The sequence below is a fragment of the Crassostrea angulata genome, chromosome 4 (assembly GCF_025612915.1).
Source record: "Crassostrea angulata isolate pt1a10 chromosome 4, ASM2561291v2, whole genome shotgun sequence".
In the NCBI taxonomy this organism is placed as follows: domain Eukaryota; kingdom Metazoa; phylum Mollusca; class Bivalvia; order Ostreida; family Ostreidae; genus Magallana; species Magallana angulata.
This window is the reverse complement of record NC_069114.1, coordinates 41,506,663-41,532,044: the sequence shown is the minus strand read 5'-3', so window position 1 is coordinate 41,532,044 and position 25,382 is coordinate 41,506,663. Positions and strand designations below refer to the sequence as shown.

The window sequence follows — 25,382 nt, the reverse complement described above, 5'->3', positions numbered from 1 at the left end:
GTTTTATTTTCATACTGGATTAATTAGACTATTGTACTTTTACGTTTATTAATAACATAATATGTTGAACATAAAAACATATAAAAAAAGCAACACAAAAAGGAAAGAAAATATTACATGTATGGTTTTATTCCATCTTCTAAGTACATGTACTCAAATAAGAATTTTAGAGTTTGACACTTGGACTTTCCAACACTACTTTAAAATTACTCATTTACAACCAAAAACAAACTAATGGTAAATAATATTTGAAATTCATAGGTCCAAAACTACAGTTGAGTGCCATCAATGAGTTATGTCTGCAGCCATAATGGATCATGACTATGGACAGCAGCTAGCAGAGCCTGTTCATATTCAGCAGCTGGAGCATGCTCTCAGAATCGAACCACTCCTCTCCTATGTGGAGAACATTGTGAAGGAACCTGTGGGATTCAGGTATTAATGAATGTTTCAGATGTCAAAAAAGGAACATATTCAAATTACAGGTACAGTCTTAGGATTGCTATTTAAATTTCTTTAGATGACAACATGGCGGATGGAACACCCTTTCATTGTATTTTGTGTATACAGAGGACCCCGCTTAATGTTATACCTATTACATGTATATTAAGCGGGATCAACTGTATATATTAATATTTATTTATAAATAATTTCTAGGAGATCATCTCCCCATTTAAGAAAGATGTGTACTAAAAAAACTAAAACAAAAATGAAAACCCAAATCAAAATGTGAATGATGATCAAATTTTGAAGTTTTAGGACTTCATTTAATCCGCATTATATTTCCTTGACACTACTACCCATAGGATACAAATGATTTTATCTGTTGATTAATATTTTTGAACTTCCTTTAGCAGTGATGGCTGTGACAGTTCTGATGGGGAGTTTGATTTCCTGCAGCCATGTTTACGTGATGAGGATGACAATAAAATTCTGAATGGAATTACCATCACAAAAGCAGGTATCTTCACTGAATAATAGACATACAGTGACAGTAAATGAACTCTGATTAACGGTAAAAAAAAAATCCCTAATGAAACTTTTATTCGGGAGATGTAGAAATACCAGAAGGCACAAGTTATTTCAGTTACCTGTATATTAGATAATTTTAGGAAGTAATTGTTCAATAACCTTATGAATTTTAGAGAGAAAAGCAGACAAGACAAGGTTATACAATTTGGGCAAAGCAAAGAAAGGAAGAAAATGGTTAAAGGTACTAGTATTGATGATATACCTTTAGGTTCAACTTTACATTAAAAGTGAAAGTTTATATGGAGAAGAGGTAGAATTATTATCATTGTCCTCTGATTCTGCTTGTAGAACATCCTTCTGAGTGACAGTTCATCAGATGAGGATGAAGATAAACCGATTACAGAAGAAGACCTTCAGCACATGCTGAAAGTCCACAAATACCAGAGGAAGCATCAGATGAGATTCTACCAGGACCCCGAGGTAGGCCCTACTGCTGTCCATTAACTGTTACAAGTAAAGCAAATTTCTTGCTATGTCAGTAGCCAACTCTGACAAAGGGCTCTAAATTTAGCATTATAATACAAAGTAAGATACTTTGATTTAGTAAATAATGGATTAGTGACAAGCTTTAGTGTGCAAGGAAGATTTTATTTAAAAAAAAAAAAACTGCAAAAGAGCAAATATATGTGTCTTAGTCTGTTTTAAATAATTGAGCTGTTTATATCTTTTGACTTGTAGATGAGAAAGAAAAGGCCTACCCAACATAACTTAATCCAATCCATCTCATTCTTTTTCATTTTCTAAACTGATTGTTCTGGTTTCAGCTTCGTCAGTACCAGTACTACAGTACAGGGCTCTTGTCGAACTATGATAAATACCATGAACACCAGAAAGCTGTACTGGGACCAAAGAAAAAGATATCCAAAGATCACAAAAAGAAAGAAAAGAGAATTAAAGGTACACAAATTGTTGTAAAATCATCCTTGTAAAAAGAATAAAAGCATGTACATATATTTATGTTTTATATAGTATAATAATGTTGTTTGTTTACAGAGAAATTAAAAGAAATGAAAAAGAAGAAGCAGCATCAGAATGGGGACGATGATGGGGTGTGTACTTCATGTACAAAATACTGTAACAATCAATTATAGACCAGTGAGAGAACCTTTCATATGTTTTTCTTAATTGTATAGGAGATGGAAGAAGTAGACCCTTCAATTGTGGAGGCTTACTTAGCTCACAAGAAAAACCAGGCTGCCAGAGGGAGAGGCAAGAAGCTCACCCCGGAGCAGGCTGATGTCAAAAGAAAGAGGCTGTGGGTCTCTATTGCCAAAAAGGAAATACCCAAAGTAGGTCACATGATACTGATCAGTATGTTTTGGGGGAGAAGCAGAGGTTAATTTTGATTACAGTTATATAAGATAGATTTCAACCTCTTATTACCGGTATATACCTACATTGTGGATGACCAAATCAATTCATGTGAAAATTCTGAACAGTAAATGAATTGTGTCTTATTTGCAGGCCCAAAAGCAGAAAGCATCTGCGAGAAAGGAAATACTGCAGTCTTTAAAAAAGGTTGGTAGAAAAATTTTACAGAAGCAGGAAAACTTGAATACAATTCTAAAGTACTGTAGATGATGTTTCTTACAAAAAAGAATCTTTTGAATGTATATTATGGTTATGTAATTTTAAATGAGATGTCAGTAGAATGAAATGGATTTATGGTCTTAGTCATTACAAAGACAAAATATTATCTTAATTGTTCATTCATTATTCAGATGTCTCAACAAAGTATGAGGGAATGCAGAAAGGCAGCTATCAACTCGCAGAAGATGAGCAAAGATTGTACTTCTAGAGCCAAGAGGCTGAGTAGAGAAATGGTCAGCTACTGGAAACGTTTTGAAAAAGTAGAAAAAGATATTCGCAAAAAGGCAGAAAAGGAAGCTCAAGAACAACGAAAGATGGACCTGGAGTTAAGAGAAGTGAGCAGATTGGAGTCATTTAATCCTATAAATTAATCAAAATATTTCATAGCTGTATTACTTTGGTATTCCAAAAAACATTATGTATCTCAATGGTATTGATTACAGGCAAAAAGGCAGCAAAGGAAGCTGAATTTCCTGATCACTCAGACAGAGCTGTATGCACATTTCATGGCTAGAAAGCTGACCGGTGAATCTGAGTCTGCAAAGAATGATATTCTTGGAAAGCTTGATGAGGACAAGCCACAGAATCAGCTAGAGGTGGAGGGAAGAGTGTTGGTGGATGTAGCAGCGGATGATTATGGTAAGTAATGAATGTGGAGAGAGTGTTGGTGGATGTAGCAGTGGATGATTATGGTAAGTAATGAATGTGGAGAGAGTGTTGGTGGATGTAGCAGTGAATGATTATGGTAAGTAATGAATGTGGAGAGAGTGTTGGTGGATGTAGCAGTGGATGATTATGGTAAGTAATGAATGTGGAGAGAGTGTTGGTGGATGTAGCAGTGAATGATTATGGTAAGTAATGAATGTGGAGAGAGTGTTGGTGGATGTAGCAGTGGATGATTATGGTAAGTAATGAATGTGGAGAGAGTGTTGGTGGATGTAGCAGTGGATGATTATGGTAAGTAATGAATGTGGAGAGAGTGTTGGTGGATGTAGCAGTGAATGATTATGGTAAGTAATGAATGTGGAGAGAGTGTTGGTGGATGTAGCAGTGGATGATTATGGTAAGTAATGAATGTGGAGAGAGTGTTGGTGGATGTAGCAGTGAATGATTGGCAACTAATGAAATGAAGAAAGTGTTGATGGATGTTACATTGTAGCAGTGGATGAATATGGTAAGTAATAAAAGTGGAGAGAGTGTTGGTGGATGTAGCAGTTGGTGATTATGATTATTGATAAAAGTAGAGAAAGTGTTGGTGGATGTACATGTAGGTGTGGATGATTTTGGTAAGGTATATATGTTGATGTATATGAAAGTGGAGGGGAGGATTTTGATGGATGTTCATGTGGATAATTATTGTATGTTTTTGGAAAGAATTTAGAGCAAACATTTTATGCGTTAGATTTTACATTGTAGATAGTGAAAGAGTGAAGAATCTAGCTCTGAAGAATGCCCAGGATGCTTATGATAAACATCAGGAGAAGGTTTGACATTTACTTGTACATACAGGTAGTGGTTATTGACAACATATTTGTATTTTGCAATGATTGGTTTGTGTATTTTTCACAGAGACAATTGTTTGATCAGGAGGGTTTAAGTCTTGCCAATCCCTCCATAAGCACAGATGCTGAGAGACCCCAGCCCAGCATGTTTGAGGGAACACTCAAAGCTTACCAGTTGAAGGTTAAAATACCATCATATTTCAGAGTTTTAATACATTTAAAAATAATCAATCACCCTGTAATTTATTGGTCTATTCAGTTATTAAAAATTTATTCAAAATTGAGGCTATCAAGGTGAGAACTTTCTTGTACATATATGGTTATATATGTTTGTATTATTTTTAATTGGTGAATTTCAGTTTTGAACAAATCTTGAACAGTGTATAATGATTTCAACTATTCATTTCTTTTTCATTTGATCATCCTTCTTTACTGCTGATAGGAAAATGCATACAGAATTTTTTTATTTCTCATGGAATCTAACCTGCTTTTTATTTACAACAATGTTAATCCAACATGGAAGAGGAAAATTAATGAAGTAATGATTACTCATAAGTTTTGATATGACCATTTAAAGTTGTGTTTTCATGTCCTGTTTCAATTTCACAGGGAATGAACTGGCTGGCCAATCTGTATGACCAAGGCATCAATGGTATCTTGGCTGATGAGATGGGTCTGGGTAAAACGGTCCAGAGTATGGCATTCCTGGCCCACTTATCAGAGGTAGGCAGGCATCTAGAGGAGTTCTCAATCATCTGGTGTGTGCACACTCAAGAATGGCTACTTTCATGTACTTTATTTTGTTACAGGCCCAGGGGATTTGGGGACCATTCCTGGTAATTGCACCAGCATCAACTTTACACAACTGGCAGCAGGAATGTGCAAGATTTGTTCCTAGATTTAAGGTTTGTTGATATATATTCAATTAATACTTAATTTTTATCAGAGGTAAATGATCAAAATTACATGCATGTAAATCATCAAATAAATAAATGTAAAAGAGGTCTTTAATCCTCTTTTGTGAGCCTGTGTTTTGAAACAATTTTTAAGAACGTATATCACATTAATGAGACCTTTAAGTTAGAAACATGCGAGACTAGTGGGGATGTCCTTGATTGCAGATAGTGCCTTACTGGGGGAACACCCAAGACCGGCGGATTCTGAGGAAGTTCTGGGACCAGAAGTGTCTCCACACGGAGGAGGCCTCCTTCCACGTGGTCATCACCAGCTACCAGCTGGTCATCCAGGACGTCAAGTACTTCCAGCGAATCAAGTGGCAGTACATGATACTGGACGAAGCACAGGCCATCAAGAGTAGCAGCAGGTCTGTCACAACAATAAAATAGCTCGTTCTTTGTAAGAGAAGTAGCAGGTCTGTCACAACAATAAAATGGCTCGTTCTTTGTAAGAGAAGTAGCAGGTCTGTCACAACAATAAAATAGCTCGTTCTTTGTAAGAGAAGTAGCAGGTCTGTCACAACAATAAAATTGTTCTGTCTTGTAAGAGTAGCAGCAAGTTAGTAACTGTGGTCATACCATAGAGTACACTCTGTGTGTGTTAATAAAATAAGAATGATAGGTCTGTGGTTGCGTAGTAGAGATGTGTAGTTTGGTTTATCTTATGAATCCTGTGGAATCATTAAAATAAATGGACATTATGGCATTCCCTGCCCTATAAAAGCCTTCCCTTACTATTCCAATAAGGTCAAGAGTTGGATAAAGATTGTTTCAATAAAATTGTCAATCAATGGCATGTCTCTATGATCATTCAAGTTTTGTATATCCTGCAAAATAAAGCTCCTTATTTGAATTTAATTTTAATTTGAGTTACTAAACAATAATTGATGTGTAGGACAGTGAACTGTTTTGACTCTCATTACATATTTTATAAGTAACTACTAAAAGGTATCACGAAAGGTATTTGTCACGGGGTCGTTATTCCTCGTACAAAATAAATAAATAAATAAAAGGATGGTCCAGTTTCCAACATTACTTTATAATGGCATTGGTGAATAATAATGATGATAAGAAGGTGACCTGAAATGAAAACACTCATACAATTGACGCATACATTTTTATAATATTTAGATATTTTAACTTTAAGATAAAAACAATTAAAGAAAGTATTTCTCACCAAATTCGCCTTCAGTAAAACTTAAATGTAATAGTTTGAAACTAGTGACAGTCTCAAACTATTAAATCAGACCAGTCGTAAAACTGTAGCTGTCTGCTGGCAAACAAGTTATGTTCTAAAATCATGGTGCAAAACATTATAAATTAAGTGTTATCACTCACACTTGCGCACTGACCATACACACCCATGAAAACCTGTTTTTCCACTACCAAATATAGACATACAGTAGTAATTACCGTATTTGGTGAATCACAACCCAAAATAACACAATCACGTGACAGAACACGAATACCAGTCAAACACGAGTAAACTATGAATGAGTTAATAATGAAATGTATGGATGAATGAATGAGTAAATAAATGAATTACTAAATACTAAATTATACTCAATTGTATCCCTGTGACATATTTTTGAATTTAAATTAACTTTTCGATGTTTGTAGTGTCCGATGGAAAATTCTTCTTGGTTTCAACTGTCGAAACAGACTGCTTCTTACTGGTACACCAATACAAAACAGTATGGCTGAGGTTTGTAACAAAGTTTAAATATCAATTATGATTACCGTATTTTTCCGACGATTAGTCGGTATTTTTTTCCTCTGAAGCAGAACACCCGACTTATCGTCTTCTTCGACTTGTCGTAGGCTTGTAGTCAGAAATTTTTTAAAAATAGCATTAAAAATCTTGGTTTCAATCATCTTGAGTTGGCTGTGTGATTGAAAATTACGTTGTTGAATTCACTGTTTATCTTTAATAATTATCATTTTCACTCATCTGTCAACACTTAAATACATAATAATAACAACAGTTATTAAAAAATGTTACATTGTCTTTAATCAATTAAAAGTTTTACCGTTCCGTTTTTATAAACACATCGTCACATGGTTCTATGTATCACTAGTAGGAAGATAACATTGCGCAGTAAAATTGAAACCAAGTTTGAATGGAAGAAAATATTGCAGTAGGTCCGGGGGATGTTTTTTTAAATTTAATTATTTCATTTGTAAAGAGTTGTTAGTGGAAAGTATAAATCAGAAATATTTAATGGTCAAATTCAATCTTAAAATACGTAATCGGCAATTATCAATACTACTGTTTATACAATAGGCTGACACCAGTTGTGTTAATAATCTTGCCCTAAGGCTGAGATCTTTACGGCAATTTCACTCCCTGTGTATATAAAGAGTACCGTTATAAGAGTGATTATAGTTCATTGATTAATTATTGTGCAATTCTTTGATTATTGTTAGATAATTTTTTTAGGAAACATATGTATGTCGTATATCGTCATTATCAAGTCGTACAAATGATCGATTTATTTCTAACAGTGTCTATGTAAAACAATAGCGTGTAACTGCATTACTGGATACAAAGTAAACAAGTTTCATCAAAGCTTTCTGCACTTGAGATCCCCCTTTGAAGTCCGACACGAGACAGGTGCATGCTTATGACACCGGAAATTGTTAAACAAACATTGACCACGCGCCGAGTCAACAGGTGGCTGGTTACATAATGGCGAATACACTGGCGATAGTCAGAGTGGATACTTATTTTAATGCTTGGGAATAAAATATTTCTGACAAAGTAAGTTTAGTTTTGCATAACACGCGATATCGGGAATTGTTTAAAATGCAAGCGACTTTGTAGAAGTTGCCGGTATTTGAAAATTTGATGCATAAGTATAAAGCTAATTGTTTAAATGTTAATCATTAATAATAATTGGTAGCAATATCGGTGACATCGTGGCAACATACACTGATAATGTTACTGCAGTTTTATAGGCCATTTTGAAGTGATAAGATCGACGTATGGTCTGAGATCGACGTATCGTAGGATTTTGTTAAAATTTTGGCTAAAAATTGGCAATTCGACGAGTCGTCCGCATCGACGAGTCGTCGGGAAAATACGGTAGTAACAATGTACTGATACAACTTTAATTAAGAGTAAACAATAAACCGTACATCCTTGTATCTACAGCTGTGGGCTTTGCTCCACTTCATAATGCCTACAATGTTTGACTCTCACGATGAATTCAATGAGTGGTTCTCTAAAGACATTGAAAGTCATGCAGAAAAACAGTCAGGGATTGATGAGAGTAAGTACAGTGGTACTTCTGTTCCTTTACTTTATGTTAGTGATAGTTTTCAATTTGTGTTTTATGTACTGTAAAATTATTCAGGTTACAGGAAATTATTTTCAAAAGAATTATTAAAAAATCAGTTGGGCCATTATATTTGGTGAATATTTAATTTCCTAGATTGAATAATTATTTAAGAACATGTATAAGCAGGGTAACAAAGATGGGCATTACCCTACAGTTCTGATTGTTCCATGGTACAGCCTTGTCGTACATCATAAATATTTTGTTACAGATCAGTTGAGTCGTCTTCACATGATTCTGAAGCCTTTCATGTTAAGGAGAGTCAAAAAGGATGTGGAAAACGAGTTATCTGATAAAGTAAGTTTGCCGATTTAAAAAAAACAACTTTTCTTAACCTTGCTCATTTGTTAGTAAGACTGATATACAACTGAAGATACATATAGCATATTTTTGATCAGATAACTATTGACTCCTTTCTTTTGTAGATTGAGATTTTGGTGTACTGTCCACTGACCACCAGACAAAAGATGCTGTACCAGGCTGTGAAGAACAAGATCTCCATAGAAGACATTCTGCAAGGAACTTCAGGCAATGCCAGTCAGGCTCAGAGTTCCACCTCCAGCCTCATGAACCTGGTCATGCAGTTCAGAAAGGTAATGAACCTGGTCATGCCCTTTTTAAAAGGTAATGAATCTGGTCATGCAGTTAAGAAAGGTAACAAATTTGGCAATGCAGTTTAGAAAAGTAATTAACCTGACCATGCAGTACAGAAAGGCAATGAAACTGGCCATGGAGTCAAGAAAAGTAATAAATCTTTTCATGCAGTTTAGAAAGGTAATTAATTTGGCAATGCAGTTCAAAAAGCTAATTAACCTGTTCATGCAGTTAAGAACCTGGTCACGCAGTTTAGAAAGGCAATGAAAAAGAAATGGACCTGGTTATGCAGTTTAGAAAGGTAATGAACCTGGTCATGCAGTGTAGCAAAGTAATGAACCTAGGCATGTAGTTTAGATTGGCAATGGACCTGGTCATGAAGTTTAGAAAGGTAATGGACCTGGTCATGCAGTGTAGCAAAGTAATGAACCTAGGCATGTAGTTTAGATTGGCAATGGACCTGGTCATGAAGTTTAGAAAGGTAATGGACCTGGTCATGCAGTTTAGAAAAGTAATGGACCTGGTCATGCAGTTAAGAAAGGTAATGGACCTGGCCATGCAGTTTAGAAAGGTAATAGACCTGGTCATGCAGTTAGAAAGGTAATGGACCTGGTCATGCAGTTTAGAAAGGTAATGGACCTGGTCATGCAGTTTAGAAAGGTTATGGACCTGGTCATGCAGTTAGAAAGGTAATGGACCTGGTCATGCAGTTTAGAAAGGTAATGGACCTGGTCATACAGTTTAGAAAGGTAATGAACTTGGCAATGCAGTGTAGCAAAGTAATGAACCTAGGCATGTAGTTTAGATTGGAAATGGACCTGGTCATGAAGTTTAGAAAGGTAATGGACCTGGTCATGCAGTTAGAAAGGTAATGGACCTGGTCATGCAGTTTAGAAAAGTAATGGACCTGGTCATGCAGTTTAGAAAGGTAATGGACCTGGTCATGCAGTTAGAAAGGTAATTGACCTGGTCATGCAGTTTAGAAAGGTAATGGACCTGGTCATGCCGTTTAGAAAGGTAATGGACCTGGTCATGCAGTTAGAAAAGTAATGGACCTGGTCATGCATTTTAGAAAGGTAATGGACCTGGTCATGCAGTTAGAAAAGTAATGGACCTGGTCATGCATTTTAGAAAGGTAATGAACTTGGCAATGCAGTGTAGCAAAGTTATGAACTTAGTCATGTAGTTTAGATTGGCAATGGACCTAATTGTTACATGTACAAAAGGTCGTTAACTTAGTCCTTAAATGTAGAAAGGCATTGAACCTAGCCAAGCAGTTAATTAAAGGTAATGAATGTGTCATGCAGTTAATGAATCTAGCCACTGAATGAAGAAAGATGATTAACCAAGTCATGCAGTTTAGAAAAGTGATAAGTTTAAAAGGTAGATACTGGAAATAAGTTTTTAAAGTACATTGAAATTTATTCCATGTATTTGCAAGTAATGAGTTGTACTATGTTCCAGGTTTGCAACCACTCTGAACTCTTTGAAAGGCGTGAGATCAAGTCTCCATTTTTCATGAAAACTGAATCATATCATTTGCCAAAGCTCATATATCAAGAAGGTAATTTTGCATATTTAGTTTCAAATTCCAAAGAATCATCCTTTTATAATCTCTGTTCATTACAATGAAAACATTTACATTTACTCAAGTCTTGAGACATATTTTATTTTTGCTTTTTTTTAACTTACAGGTCTCTATGAAACCATGACACAAAGTTTTCAAAGAATTTTGTATGGCATGTTTTACATTTTCTCTCCAGAGAATGTCCATTCTTCAATTTTTTCAGGTATTTCCTCGAACCATCTGTGTGTTGATAAATGCTAAATGAAGAGAATGTGAATGGTTCTGAAGGAGGATTCCTTTTTATTTTGTAGATGAATCCTCATATCGATGTTTCTCCTTCACCAGATTTGTCAATTTATCTCCTAAGGAGATCATGGACTACATGTTTGGAGGACTTATAGTCAGGTACATTGTGATATGTTAGTACATTGTACTACAATAAATAGTTAACTCTTTTACCTTGTCAATTAAGTGATTTTTAGCTAACCGAGACGAAGTCAGGGGGAGCTTATGCTATACCGTTGGCGTCGGCGTCCGGACCTGGTTAAAGTTTTTGTTGCATGTCCTGTATCTAAGCTATTACTTGTTCTATCTTCACTAAACGCATGGATGATGCATCTGGACCTACTTATGGACTTGAAAGACTAGGATGCTGAATCTGAGTCCTAAATTTCAGATGCTGGAGGAGGTTAAGGTTGTTGGACCAGGTTAAAGTTTTTGTTGCAGGTGCCCTTTGATAGCAATATCTAAGTTACTGCAGGTCTGTACTTCACCAAACTTGCATGGATGGTGTGTCTTATGATACTGATGCACCAGACAGGCTTGAGTGCTGAATCTGAGCTATAGGTTTCGGATGCTGGAGGAGGTAAAGGTTGTTGGATCAGGTTAAAGTTTTTGTTGCAGGTGCCCTTTGATAGCAATATCTAAGTTACTGCAGGTCCGTACTTCACCAAACTTGCATGGATGGTGTGTCTTATAATACTGATGCACCAGACAGGCTTGAGTGCTGAATCTGAGCTATAGGTTTCGGATGCTGGAGGAGGTTAAGGTTTTTGGAGCAGGTTAAAGTTTTTGTTGCAGGTGCCCTTTGATAGCAATATCTAAGTTACTGCTGGTCCGTACTTCACCAAACTTGCATGGATGGTGTGTCTTATGATACTGATGCACCAGACAGGCTTGGGTGCTGAATCTGAGCTATAGGTTACAGATGCTGAAGGAGGTTAAGGTTTTTAGAGCTGGTTTAAGTTTTTGTTGCAGGTGCCCTCTGATGATGATATCTTAGTTACTACTGGTCCTAACTTCACCAGACTTCTATGGATGGTGCGTCTTATAATACTGATGCACCAGACAGGCTTGAATGCTGAATCTGAGCCATAGGTTTCGGATGCTGGAGGAGGTTAAGGTTTTTAGAGCTGGTTAAAGTTTTTAAAAGAGGTGCCCTCTGATGATTATATCTTAGTTATTGCTTGTCCTAACTTCACCAGACTTCCATGGATGGTGCGTCTTATGATACTGATGCACCTGACAGGCTTGAATGCTGAGTCTGAACCATAGGTTTCAGATGCTGGATATGGTTAAGTTTTTTGGAACAGGTCACATGTTTAATAGATGATAGTACTATTTCAAACTTGCATAGTTGATTAAACTGTAATATGAATGAATCACAGAGGAAGCTTCAGATGCACAGCTTGATCTCCATTATCAAGGATGCTAAAAAATATATCTTAGTTATTACAGGTCCTAACTTCACCAAACTTGAATGGATGGTGTGTCTTATGATACAGATGCACCTGACAGGCATGGATGTTGAATCTGAGCGGATGCTGGAGCAGGTTAAGTTTTAATTGCTAGTGCTCTCTGATGATGATATCTTAGTTATTACTGGTCTGAACTTCACCAAACTTGCATGGAGATGCATCTTATGTATACTGATGCACCTGACAGGCTTGAATGCTGAATCTGAGCCATAGGTTTTGGATGCTGGATGAGGTTTAGATTTTTTTGAACAGGTCACATGTTTTATAGATGATAGCTTGCATAGTTGATTTAACTATATTATAAATGAAACGCAGAGGTTGCTTCAGATGCAGAGCCTGATCTCCATTATCAAGGATGCTATAGAAATCTCCTACCTCACTTAAACCTGCTTGATAGAAAGATGAGGTTGTTGTTAAATGATATAACATGATTCCTATGATAAAGTATTGTGTGATATGAAACACTTTTGTTTAATATGATACAATATAACATCATATATATTATATTGTAAAAAGTTATATGATGCGATATGATATTGTATCAATTTTTTTGATATTTTATGATATGATATTGTATCATGATATTGTTTTGTATAGTATTGTATATTATGATACAATATTATATTGTATCATACGATATTGTATAATATGATATTGGTTTCTGTAATTTACAATTATATCACGCGAAACTGTATTATATGATATTGTAATATTATATATTATTGTATCATACAATATTGGTTTATATGATGTATTATTGTATCATATGATACAATATGTATGTATAATATTGTATTTTGTTTTCCCTCAGACTGAAATGTCACATTTTCATTGGATTAAACATGGCACGTGATTGCCTCATATATCTCTATGTAGGTTCTGTGAGGATTAATATTAGGCACTATGGCCGTCATTGGCCGCCGCCTCACCTACTCATCTCGATATTTCATATCATTTAACACAGAAATCGTGTTCAGTAAGTCATTAAAATATTTAGAGTAGTGGCCCTTTGGAATTATTTTTAAATTAGAGTAGTTGCCCTTTGAACATTTACGTCACATTGTTGTGTCTGGAGCAGAACAAAATGGCAGCGTTTAAATTTGCTCAAATCTTTACAGAGGTTTAAAATTGAATAGCAACAAAACGTTGTAAGTAATATGGGTGAAGCATAGATTTTTTAAGCGTATTTGAAAGGTGGTATTGATAATTTTGAAGAGTTTAAATGAGTTTAATTGGACGAGATGTAAGGCATCTTGTACATGGCTTTGCGTAGATCACCGCTATTTGTGAATGAATATGTCGCTTGATAGTCCTCGGGAAAACAAAACACTTATAAGGTTAGTTACTGACTCACTACGGAAATATATTGGGTTGATCAATCTCATAGACGGCTCGGCTTCGCCTCGCCATCTATGAGATTGATCAACCTAATATATTTCCATAGTGAGTCAGTAACTAACCTAATAAGTAATAATATAATATTTTGCTTTATCACATAATATTGTTTCATTTGATATGATACAATGTTATATCAAATTATATTGTATCATATGATACAATATCATATTATGTATCAAATATTATACAATATCATACAATAAAATATATCATACTATATTTTACAATATAATATATGTTTCAATGTTATGATGTATTATGTAATATGATATTGTATCATATAATACAATATTGTATTTTATATAATAATGTTGTATTATGTGATCAAATACAATAAGGTTTAACACAATACAATGTCATTTCATATTTACAATATCATCTTTGTTTATTACAGTATTTTATTGTATTATATGATATAAATTGTAAGTATGATAGGATGCAATATTTAATTTTATATTATTATATTGATTAATATATGAACATATGATTATCATGCATTTTTTTATCAGATGATATATGATTTTGTGTCAAAACAGAATCCATGAATATCCAAGATCATAAAGTATGATTTTCATATAATATGATAAAGGTGGTCTCATAGGGGTGATGCCTCGTCTCGGTGAGCTTTGTAATCTGTGATTACCTATGTTTTTTTTTTAATTTTGTGACCACTTGTTTCACTTCAGGTGGTTAGGAGTTTTCATTTTGAGAAAGATAGAGGAGAGAATACGTCATTCTCATACCTGGGATGAAGTTCCACAAAGGTGAGGTGTAAATGGTTTCCTCAAACTTTCATTTCATTAATGATATATGAATATATTACACTAAGTGTATTATTTATATGTATGTTCCTTTCATCCGTCAGTTAGTGTCTACACATATCTGACTTTTAATCCTGAAATTAAGTTCCAAATCTTAGTTGTTAGTGGAACTTCTTTAAAGAAGGATATGTTTAGAAGTGGAAATTTGTAATTTCCCCATATTTCTTGCTTCATTTCCTGTATGTAATTGTTTCTTTTTAACAACCAAAATTTTTTTTATTATTGTAGCCAGTATATTCAGAACAAAGATTTTTTGTTGCGGCCCCTCAGAACCACGTCTTTCAGTAATTTGTGCGAGAGTCCAAACCTCCGACAGCTCATGTTCACCAGTCCTACCTCCACCTTCTACGGATTCAGTCCGTGTACGTTACACTCCATGAAGGAGACGATAGCTCATCGTAGAATCCGGATGAGGAATCAGAGAGCTCTGAAAAGTCCTCCTTCATCACCCTCTAAAAATGTAAGTTTTAAATACCAGTAAGTTTATCGGTTATCCTTTCAGTTAATTTAGTTAAACCTTGTATTATTTATATCGCAATGTCAAGTGACATTTTACTTACTTTTTGCCCATTGTTTTTTACCTCATCAACTGGTGTATCAATGAGTTTGTTTGTGTCTTTATGAACCACAGCACCACAGTGTACAGTCCCTAGAAGATTTCCCTCTACATCATCACATTCCAAGGCCCAGCCGAGTTCTCCACTGTCAGCCCATGGACTTGCCCAAATTTCTATTCTACACAATACCCAAGGTAAGGCTTTGTGCCGACAATCAAAGAAGTAGTTTATTTAACTTTTGTCTTCATAGAGTGTTATGATGTTCGAAGTGGTATATATTTATATATACACATACTGGAAGAAATATTAATGCACAAAAAGCATACCTTGTGATTGTTTAACTTACTCATTTTGATATTAGATACAAGTGAAACCACATCGGTATTTCTGCCCTGACCGTGGAGCCGCCTGGCGGGTGATGAAGGAGAACCTTTGTGGTACCCCTGAGGGTCTGCTAAGTGTCCTGTATGGTAGCCCCGAGGTATATGAACTGGTCCGCTGGTACAACCCCTGGCACTTCTTCACAGCCCCAGCAGGGGGCCTCATGTGCTCCAAACCAATCCATGGCTGGTCTGGTTGTTTTGTACCAGGTATTGCCTACATTAACTTTGTACCAAAACAAAAGTGCTGTACATGTATTTCATACTTTGATACTTACTTCGTAGTTCTATCAAAAATTTTAAATGAGAATTATACAAATACATGATTATTTTTTGTTTCATAGATAAAGAATCCTTGATCTCAGATGCTGGTAAGCTCTCAGTGCTAGATACTCTGTTAGCCAAGTTGAAAGCGGAGGGGCACAGAGTGCTTATTTACTCTCAGATGACCCGCATGATAGATTTACTTGAGGTAATTTTGTTTATCTCTTAAATTGATCCCTATTGAATCAACTTTGAATCATGTATATGAATAAGAAATAAAATTCAAAGATATTTTAAATACTAAATTGAAGTCAAACATTTCAATTATGGTATTTTATATACCGGTACTAGTCATTTTACCAATGTTTTAAAAGATGAAGAAAAGTTTCCATATCTCTTTTTGACATCCCAGGAAATCTTTGTTTGGACATATTATTGCTAGTAAAGCTTTCTGCAGAAATAAGAGTATCATGTTGTGTTTGTATTGAGATATAAAACAGGTAATATTGTTACCTTTAAGGAGTACATGTGGCACAGGAAACACACCTACATGAGGCTGGACGGCTCGTCCAAGATCTCAGACAGGCGAGACATGGTGGCTGATTTCCAGACTCGCTCGGACATCTTTGTGTTCCTGCTGAGTACGAGAGCTGGAGGGCTCGGAATCAATCTGACTGCTGCTGACACTGTAAGTCAAAGCTTTGTGAATAATTTCCATGTATGGACATCAAAAGACAAGCCCTAGTTTATCTTCTTGAATTAATAAGAAATGACATGTGATGCTTGCCGACAGTCCATAAAATTAATATATTACTAGAAACGTGCAAAACATGTTTGAAAGTTAATGTATATTTTACCTTTCCAAAAATAAGTTACTGAATACGTGAAGGAAAACATATAGTTATACCAGTCATTGAAAGCAAGCAATTGTGTCATTACAAAAGTTCTATTCATTTTTTTTAAGCTCTGATAAGGAAAGATTAGTAGATTTTGAGTGGTATATAATGAGTGATATGTACCTATTCAAGTTGATGATACAATATACATGATGGATATTATCTGTGGCTGGTGTATTTTATTGACCTGTACCTGTAGATGATGTGTTCTAGGTGTTCTTCTATATTTAGTGTATGATATGACCATATACATGTACAAGTAGATGGTGGATTGTAGCTGTTCTTCTATATATAGTGTATGATATGTGCATATACATGTAGATGGTGTATTGTAGGTGATCTTCTACGACAGCGATTGGAACCCCACTGTGGACCAGCAGGCCATGGACCGGGCTCACAGACTGGGACAGACCAAACAAGTCACCGTCTACAGGCTGGTCTGTAAGGGAACTATAGAGGAGCGGATCCTAGAGCGAGCCAGGGAAAAGAGTGAGGTAAGGGGTGGATCCAAGTGAAAACAATGGGAAATTCTTTATTTGTTCATTTGTACATTATACTAGCAGTTGTTATATTTTTAAAAAACAGTTACAGACTTAAATGATAAATTCTAGAAAATTCACCTCAGAAAATACCTCTCACATACAAGCCAGGCATACTTGTAGGCTAGTATATAGAGTACATGTATGGATGAAATCTATGTATATAAATGACTGACATATATGTCTATGTTTACAGATACAGAGAATGGTGATCAGTGGTGGAAACTATAAAACAGACATGCTTAAACCTAAGGAAGTTGTCTCCCTTCTACTGGATGATGAAGAAATTGAGAAAAAATGTAAGTAATACTGAAAAAAAACCCCACATTTGTTCCTACAATATAACAAAATAAGACATTAAATAAGAGTTGTTTGTACAATACAACAAAAAAGGACATTAATTAAAGTTGTTTTTACAATACAACAATATAGGGCATTAATTAAAGTATCCAAACTAGCCTTCCGTGTGACTACTCTTACACTTCTTTTTATGTTGAGTATGATTTGAATTCACAGTGAAGCTAGGAAAGCAAGATGGAGAAGGAGGAAAAGACAAAGACAGAAAGAGGAAACGAGAATACAAGGTATTCCTGTAGTTAACAAAAAGTTAAAGTAAAAAATCTGACCAAGACACAGAAATATGTTATTTTACAAGCACTTGGAAATACACAAGTTTTCAAAATGATTTTTGAACAATCTTCTGTTCTGTAGAAAAGAGAGAACAAGAAGTCTAAGGGAGATGATGTCAATGTGACGTACCAGGCTGACAGCGAATCAGTGTACAGTTTGGACTCGACCTCTGTCCCAGCAAGTCCCCTCAGTGTGGTAAGTCCCATAGTCGGAACTATACTCGCAAAAACAGTCAACCAGACAGACAAGCACAGTCAATCAGAGGGCACCATTTCACTCATCTTCATTGAATTGAATACAGGAGACAAGTGATGGTATATGTGAGTTTTCTGTATTGTAGATGTCAGTGGGGAGTGAGGCCACCAATCAGCAGGCAGTGGATGACAGCAGTAACGACGCCCTGGTTATTGTGGACGACTCTCACTATCCTCCAGGTCTGTGGAATTTATGGCTAAAGAAATTTCAATTGTTTTTAAAAATTCAGACTGGGTGTCTCAAGGAAAACTTGAATTTACAATCTTTAACATTTATTATAGACTGCTTTTTCATTCTTGTACACGTAAATTGATATTCAGTTACCCCAACAAGTAAAAGAGGAAAGAGAGGTCGACCCAAAGGATCGACAGGTGTGCCGCGGAGATCGCGGGGGCGGGGTGGTGTCAGAAAATCCCTGAGTGCTGCAGAACTGGCTGGGGCCCAGGCAGGGATGACAGCAGCCTACGCTGCTTACGGCTACAACATTGCAGGTAAGGGTGTATGATATACAATATATGGCTACAACATTGCAGGTTAGGGTGTATTATATACAATATATGGCTACAACATTGCAGGTTAGGGTGTATTATATACAATATATGGCTACAACATTGCAGGTTAGGGTGTATGATATACAATATATGGCTACAACATTGCAGGTAAGGGTGTATGATATGCAATATATGGCTACAACATTGCAGGTTAGGGTGTATTATATACAATATATGGTTACAACATTACAGGTAAGGGTGTAGGATATACAATATATGGCTACAACATTGCAGGTAAGGGTGTATGATATACAATATATGGCTACAACATTGCAGGTTAGGGTGTATTATATACAATATATGGCTACAATTTTACAGGTAAGGGTGTATGATATGCGATACATGGCTACAACATTGCAGGTTAGGGTGTATGATATGCAATATACGGCTTAAACATTGCAGGTAAGGGTATACGATAAACAATATACGGCTACAACATTGCAGGTAAGGGTGTATGATATGCGATACATGGCTACAACATTGCTAGTACAGCTGTAATTCATGGTAGTTAAATATTTTTGTGTTGGTATACAAGTACATGTATTTACAAGTATCAACATTTGACTATTGATAGGAATTATGTCACATTTACATTCTGATTTGTGAAATAGCTCAGGCATTGGGAATGAACAACTAATCAAATTTCATGTTGGAATAGATGATAAAGTGATGTTCATTTACATTCAAGTTCATTTTACTACTTTTCTAAACCTTGGAGGTTTTGTTTTTCAGGAGCCTCACCAGCTTCCAAGCTGCCTGCTCCCACTGACTCCTCCAAATCCGAATCTCCAAGTCACCAGAAGTCTTGAGGAGAAACAGGATGTGTACTTTGTATTAAATCCAATAGCTTGGACATCCGTGCATAGAATCCAACAACTTGGACAAGACTGTGCTAATACCAGGGAAATAGCGGGCTGTATTTCCTGCGTCTACTTGTGCGAGATGTTACAGACTTGAAGAAATTTGTTACTTTTTTTAATGAGACAATCATGAGATAATTGGAATATTAAACAGATTTCTGATATTGAAGTCACTGTCTTTCAAATGAAGAGGTTGATGTTTTATGAGTTTAAGTGATGGTGGCAATATCTCAGGTGAGATATGTGATGAAAAGAATAATGCAAAAATATGTCATTTTAAAAGGCATTAATTTTCAACAAGCTGAGCATTAGAGTTACACAATGTGTTATTCTTATCGATAGTTGGCCAAATGTTCAGTTTTCCTTAGAAGTATGCAACTTCAAAATGCAGTGATTTGAACTTATTTTTTGTACAAACAACAGGCACAAGTTCAGAAACTTGTACCTTCCTCTCCCTAATGTGTGTGTGCTGCTGTTAGTAGCAATTATCAGCTTAATGTTGTGTTAAAGGTCTAATAGGTGCATATAAACACTATCTAAACGTTGTATTGATTTTCAGATACAGCCTAAGTTCTTGATTTTGTTTATTTTATTTTTTGGGGGGGAGGAAGTAAAATTTCCTGGAAGTATCTGGTCCACACCCAGTAGAATGTTCAAGATAAATACATGTAGTTTGTGTTGTCTTTTTATGGAAAGTAATGTTTTCTTGGGCCCCAAATGCAATTACTTCAGTTCTATTTATGGTCTTTTCCCTATTCATGATTGAGGGGAATTTCCTTGAAAATGTTTGGCTTGGTGGTGAATGCACAAAGTCCCGATTACATTGTACCATGATGAGGAAAGAATAGGAGGCCCACAGCTCGCACGCTGACCAGATGATCATTGCATGTTTATACATGTAATAGAATAACTGTTATATACTTGATTATATTTTCTTTTTTATGAATATAAGAATGATATTTTTTTTTCTTCTGTAAAATACGAAAAGTTGTGAGACAGACTGATAAAAATCTACATTTTGAGATGTAATTTTACATTTTTTTTTTTTACATGAAAACAACTGCTAGGTATTGTTGCTCTGGTAATCAATAAGGATCATTTCAATATCCTGGCTGTCTGCTACGTATCTAGGAATATCGCCAAAATATTTATCGTGGTTACCTAATGGACCTAATAATCTTTGTCATCACGTATTATCAAGTATTGTTATAGCTACTTCCCAGTTGGTATAATAAGTGCATTGCAATGAAGTATTACGTGTTCACGTAAATCGTATACACTGCTTTTCAAACAATAAAATCTACACAGGACTTGGGGGAAAGACCCTGGAATTCCTTGCCAGATTTATGTCCTAAAGGAAACTGAAACTGAAAGCATGGCCAGGGGAACATCGATTGCAATGCCTGACAGCGCGTTAGTCACCACAGCAATGTCTTCAGCATGTACCAACAGTATGCCAAGGAAATTATTATGTAAAACTGTCCGGAGTGACATATTGTTTGTCTGTGTGAGCTACCGAAGGGAAATGTTAGTTATATCAGAGAAACAAATAGCATGTTATTTATTTGAAAAGAAAACATGAAAAAATAATTTTGTGTTACACACTGGAATCAATATTTTGTGAATTTTCAAAGTTAAAAACAGTTTGTATTTTTCGGTTTTGTACAAAATTTCTTTAAAGTTGAATAAGTTCGTACATAATTATTAAGAGAAACATTCAAAAGTTACCAAAGAACATGAAAGAGAAAATGTTTGTGCTAAATATATGAATGACAAAACTTATCACGGTTTAGACACAAGGTCCAATTTAAAATACCTTATATTCATTCTCAGATGTTATCAGTCTGATTAAAACCATCCACTTCTCCCTACACTCGTAACGAGTGGATGGTTTTTAAAATCAGTCTCAGATGTTATGATTTATTGACCAAGTTACACCAACTTTTGAAAAGTTGACACGTTTCGTTAAATATTCTTTATTCGTTCATGTATGCAATATTTCACCACAGACTTGACGAGGAATGGTGGCTAAACGCACCCCCCCCCCCTCTTTAAAAAAAGTGCGTGTAGATTAAATAACGTAATCTTTTGTATAAGGATCTGCAACTATATACGGGGAAAATCGGGCTGTTAGGCTGTAGAGCTACCTGCAGTTCCTCACAATAAAAAAATGTATATTTTAAGACGCCCCAAAAAGTGCACTAGTTTTGAACGTAAGAAACCAATGTCCAATTTTTGTGGTTACATTTCATACCGAAAAAAGTAAGATTCTTGTTTTATAGGTAAAATCGACGATTTTTGATCTGCACGTAACCTTTTTCGCCGTGAAAGTCAAAGACAAGTAGAGTAATAAAAGGTCTCAATATTGAATTCATGTCAAACATTATCACAGCTAGTATGATATATGTTACTTGTACACGTGAATCAGTCCAAGACTAGCGCAAATTTTTGTACGCCGCAAAATTAATGTATTTCGCATGTGTACATTCATTCAACAGCAATCAGAGGTTAGAAACATATTCACTATTCGAAAAGCAAATCGTATTTTGTGGTTGGTTCAAATTATCGTATTGAATATTCATATGATCAAAAATTTTCATTTATTTGATTCGATATAAAAAAGAATAGGCAAAGATGTCTTTGACATCAAATTAAAGAGAAGGTGAAAACTTGATTAATGTCGTTTTTGGAGAGACTGTATGCATTCCATACACATGCTTCGTTAGTAAAAAAAAATCGACAAAAATCCGAGATTTGTTACTTATTTCCAACATATTTCATAGAAGATGACAGTTTGAAACCATTTTTTTTTGTTTTTACTAAAAATTTAAGCTCCCATTCACCCTATCAAACAAAGCTTTTGTTATAAAGCATCATTAAAAGAATGTATATCTTGAATTTCATAAACCTGTAGGCATCTGTCATTTACTAGATCTTGACATTAAGATCGAACGGTCTGATCCAAGACTAACCAGACATTTATGTAAAGATCCAAATATGGAATCATTAATTTTAACCAGTCCCTTAAATAGCACTCCAATATAATCGTTTTATACTAAATTTGCTACTAGAACCATTTTAACAAGAGCTTGGACTTTGGGTAGTTTTGTCAAACAGCAATGTGACGTAGGCCTGTCTATTTCATTGCTGGCCACTCAGCGATGGCTCTTTGAAATCAACGAGATATGTCTGGCTTTTGAGCTAAGACTGCGCAATCGGTGTATATTTCGCTTTGAACCGCGTCAATTTTAACTTGTTTTGACGCAAGAAATAGATATAGCTACGTCCAACCGAAAGTCCAAGGTCTTGTTAAAATGGTTCTAAAACCGGGCTAACTATATCTGATTGTATGTTAATGGTCGTAGAAACCCAATCCCTTTTAAAGGTCGAATGGTCTGTTCCAGAAACCCAACCTGACGATAGATGAAGATTAAAATGTGGGATCAGTTCATGGATGTAACAAACTCCTTATATTGTACTCAGCACTGTTTTACAAATATGAAATTTACTAATTCATCCAGGTTAGTTTAACATGTTTATGGTCGTTTAAATTCAATTATTTTGATGATTATCTGGTCTGATTCAGGACTCCTACTTGATTAAAGAAGAAGGTAAAATTATAGAATTGGCTAGATATATGTTTTTTGGTTGTGGAAACCTAATTTAATTTGAAGATCAACTGTTCTGAACACAGGGCCATGAAACTTAGACGACGTACTTTTAATCTTGGTATCACATTCCCACTACACATGTATGCCTTTTGCAAAAGTGAGATTTTGGTTAAAAGTGAGCTCGTAAAATTATGGCCCACACTCTGACCAATGATCCCCTTCTGACGAATGATGAAGGTTTAAACATGGGATCCTTGATGTTAGCCTGCCCTTTGAATAGTACTGGGTATTCCTCTAGCAACACATGTTAGTGGTCGAGTAAACTTGATTCTTGGTCTTTTCCAGGACCCTACCCATACCAAGTATAAAGGTAAAGATATGGGTTCATGTATGTTTAGTATGTTTACATTACTAGTATTTAGAATTTATCGTCGGAAACTCACGGTCAGTCTCGCATACGCTTACTTTTACCATAACTATATTATATGAAATTTGCTGAACTGATCAATAACTGGCTAACAAAACCTTAATGTTTATGGTTGTATAAATCAATTTTTTAAATTAAACTGGTCTGTTCCAGGACCACGCCCTTACAAAGCTAGATTACATGTTAATGATCGTGTGGTACTGCATATATCAGATTCTGGACGTTATTAAACAATAAAATTCTTCATTTAGTGATTAATGCGGGAAATGAAGGTGGTGACATTGCAGAAAAATACAAAACCTGCGGGTTTTTTTGTTTTTTTTTTTTTGGGGGGGGGGGGTGTTTTTTGTTTCTTTGTTTTGGTGGTTCGTAAGGTGGTTCATTCATATTTTAACTTCACTTTGAAAAAATAATTCTGTAGAGATCAAAGAAAAGATATAAATGTTAATTTTTTATATTAAAAATTAATCAATAAAATACTTTTAAGTTTATACGTGTGATGAAAGTACGATCATTACACAAATTCTACAATACATGTACGTGTAAACTTCACTCCTTGTATGAACTACAAGTATAAAAGTATCATATTGCTAACCATTTAGTTAACTCATTTCGTAAGAATGCAATAGGAGTGTAAGTATATACATTAATTAATACATAAAGAATGAGTAAAAAGTCGTACGAATGCACCGTAACAATAATTTATTTCAATATGCACATGTATTTTGGCATTATTACTTTTTGTTTGATATCATCTTTACGATATAATTCATTTGTCAAAGCAAAAATAATTGGGAATGAAACACTCCCTAGAATACTTGGAAAGTTAGTTTATATTAAATACATACCGGTAATACATATTCAGGCGGAGTAAATATAAAAGTGTATCACCTATCAAACCTTTTCGTGAATATATCTATAATGGAAATTTGGTATTAGGAAGTCGGATACAAGAGGCCCGCAGACCCTGACGGTCATCTGAGTACCTCAAACCTACTGAAACTGTCATGCAGTTTGTCTCCTGTTTTCATTTTGAGCTTCATTTTGGAGTGTAAATCCAAAACTTCCCGTATTATCACCTCTACTTTTATCATTTTATGTTTGCAAATGGAGGAATCTTGGACTATCTAGCTTCAGTGGCAAAAAATTGTTAACTTTTGATAAAAAGAGACCTGCAGGCGATGAGTCAAATGAAAGTTTGTACTTGAGAATGTTGCGAGATTTATAAACCTTGTTGCACTTTGTGATTGAAGTTGTAGTTTCTATTCCTCCTCAGCTATCAAAGTATTGAAAAGGCAAACGCGAATGCATTAAAAGTGTGCTGTTGTGTACAATAAGCTACAAAATCACTATTGAAGAAGAGGAGAGGAAGACATTATAGAACGTATTAGCATTGCATTTATTAGTTTATATCCAAGTACTGTGAAAGTTCAATAGAAAACATTTTAAGTTTTCATACTTTTTTTTACTATGTGGCTATATTGTTATCACCCAAGGGCCTGAACCCCTAAAACAGGAACCATAAATTTTACAACTGGCGCAGGAAAATATCTAATTTTTTTAGCAATTCAGAATTGCCGTAGATTCATAAGTTTATTTGGCATTTTAACGAGGCCGAGTACCTTCGAAAACTGTTAAGTCGTACGTAAAAACAATCATCAGAAAATTATCTCCCTTGTGCCGATCAGTATATCAACCAATGAAATATTTGTAAATTTTCACATATATTTTCTACCAATCACAAAGGAGAGGAAGTGCACAGCCCGGAGACTGTAAATTATTTCAACTCTTTATACCGTCTTCCAAGGAAGACGGTAATTATACCGTCTTCCAAGGAAGACGGTAATAAGGTAGCAA

General features: G+C 35.2%; 1 protein-coding gene across 2 annotated transcripts; it reads left to right on the top strand.

The window, feature by feature from the left end:
• The first annotated feature begins 265 nt into the window (after window positions 1–265).
• LOC128181543 (chromatin-remodeling ATPase INO80-like) lies at window positions 266–19,656 on the top strand. 2 transcript variants are annotated; one of them, XM_052849981.1, is made up of 35 exons: window positions 266–435; window positions 858–961; window positions 1,146–1,213; window positions 1,321–1,452; window positions 1,797–1,929; window positions 2,026–2,081; window positions 2,166–2,321; window positions 2,497–2,550; window positions 2,754–2,957; window positions 3,066–3,261; window positions 4,039–4,106; window positions 4,192–4,305; window positions 4,734–4,847; window positions 4,934–5,029; window positions 5,246–5,448; window positions 6,701–6,785; window positions 8,235–8,352; window positions 8,630–8,715; window positions 8,844–9,011; window positions 10,477–10,576; window positions 10,707–10,802; window positions 10,891–10,984; window positions 14,421–14,498; window positions 14,784–15,015; window positions 15,187–15,306; window positions 15,474–15,702; window positions 15,837–15,964; window positions 16,277–16,444; window positions 16,988–17,146; window positions 17,388–17,490; window positions 17,708–17,775; window positions 17,903–18,016; window positions 18,162–18,255; window positions 18,397–18,567; window positions 19,360–19,656. In XM_052849981.1, exons 1-35 carry the CDS (start codon window positions 296–298, stop codon window positions 19,434–19,436), a joined length of 4,326 nt encoding a protein of 1,441 aa, XP_052705941.1. In that variant the 5' UTR covers window positions 266–295; the 3' UTR covers window positions 19,437–19,656. The 2 variants fall into 2 exon arrangements, with proteins under 2 accessions (XP_052705941.1, XP_052705940.1); XM_052849980.1 differs by having other exon boundaries at window positions 855–961.
• The last annotated feature ends 5,726 nt before the right edge of the window (window positions 19,657–25,382 follow it).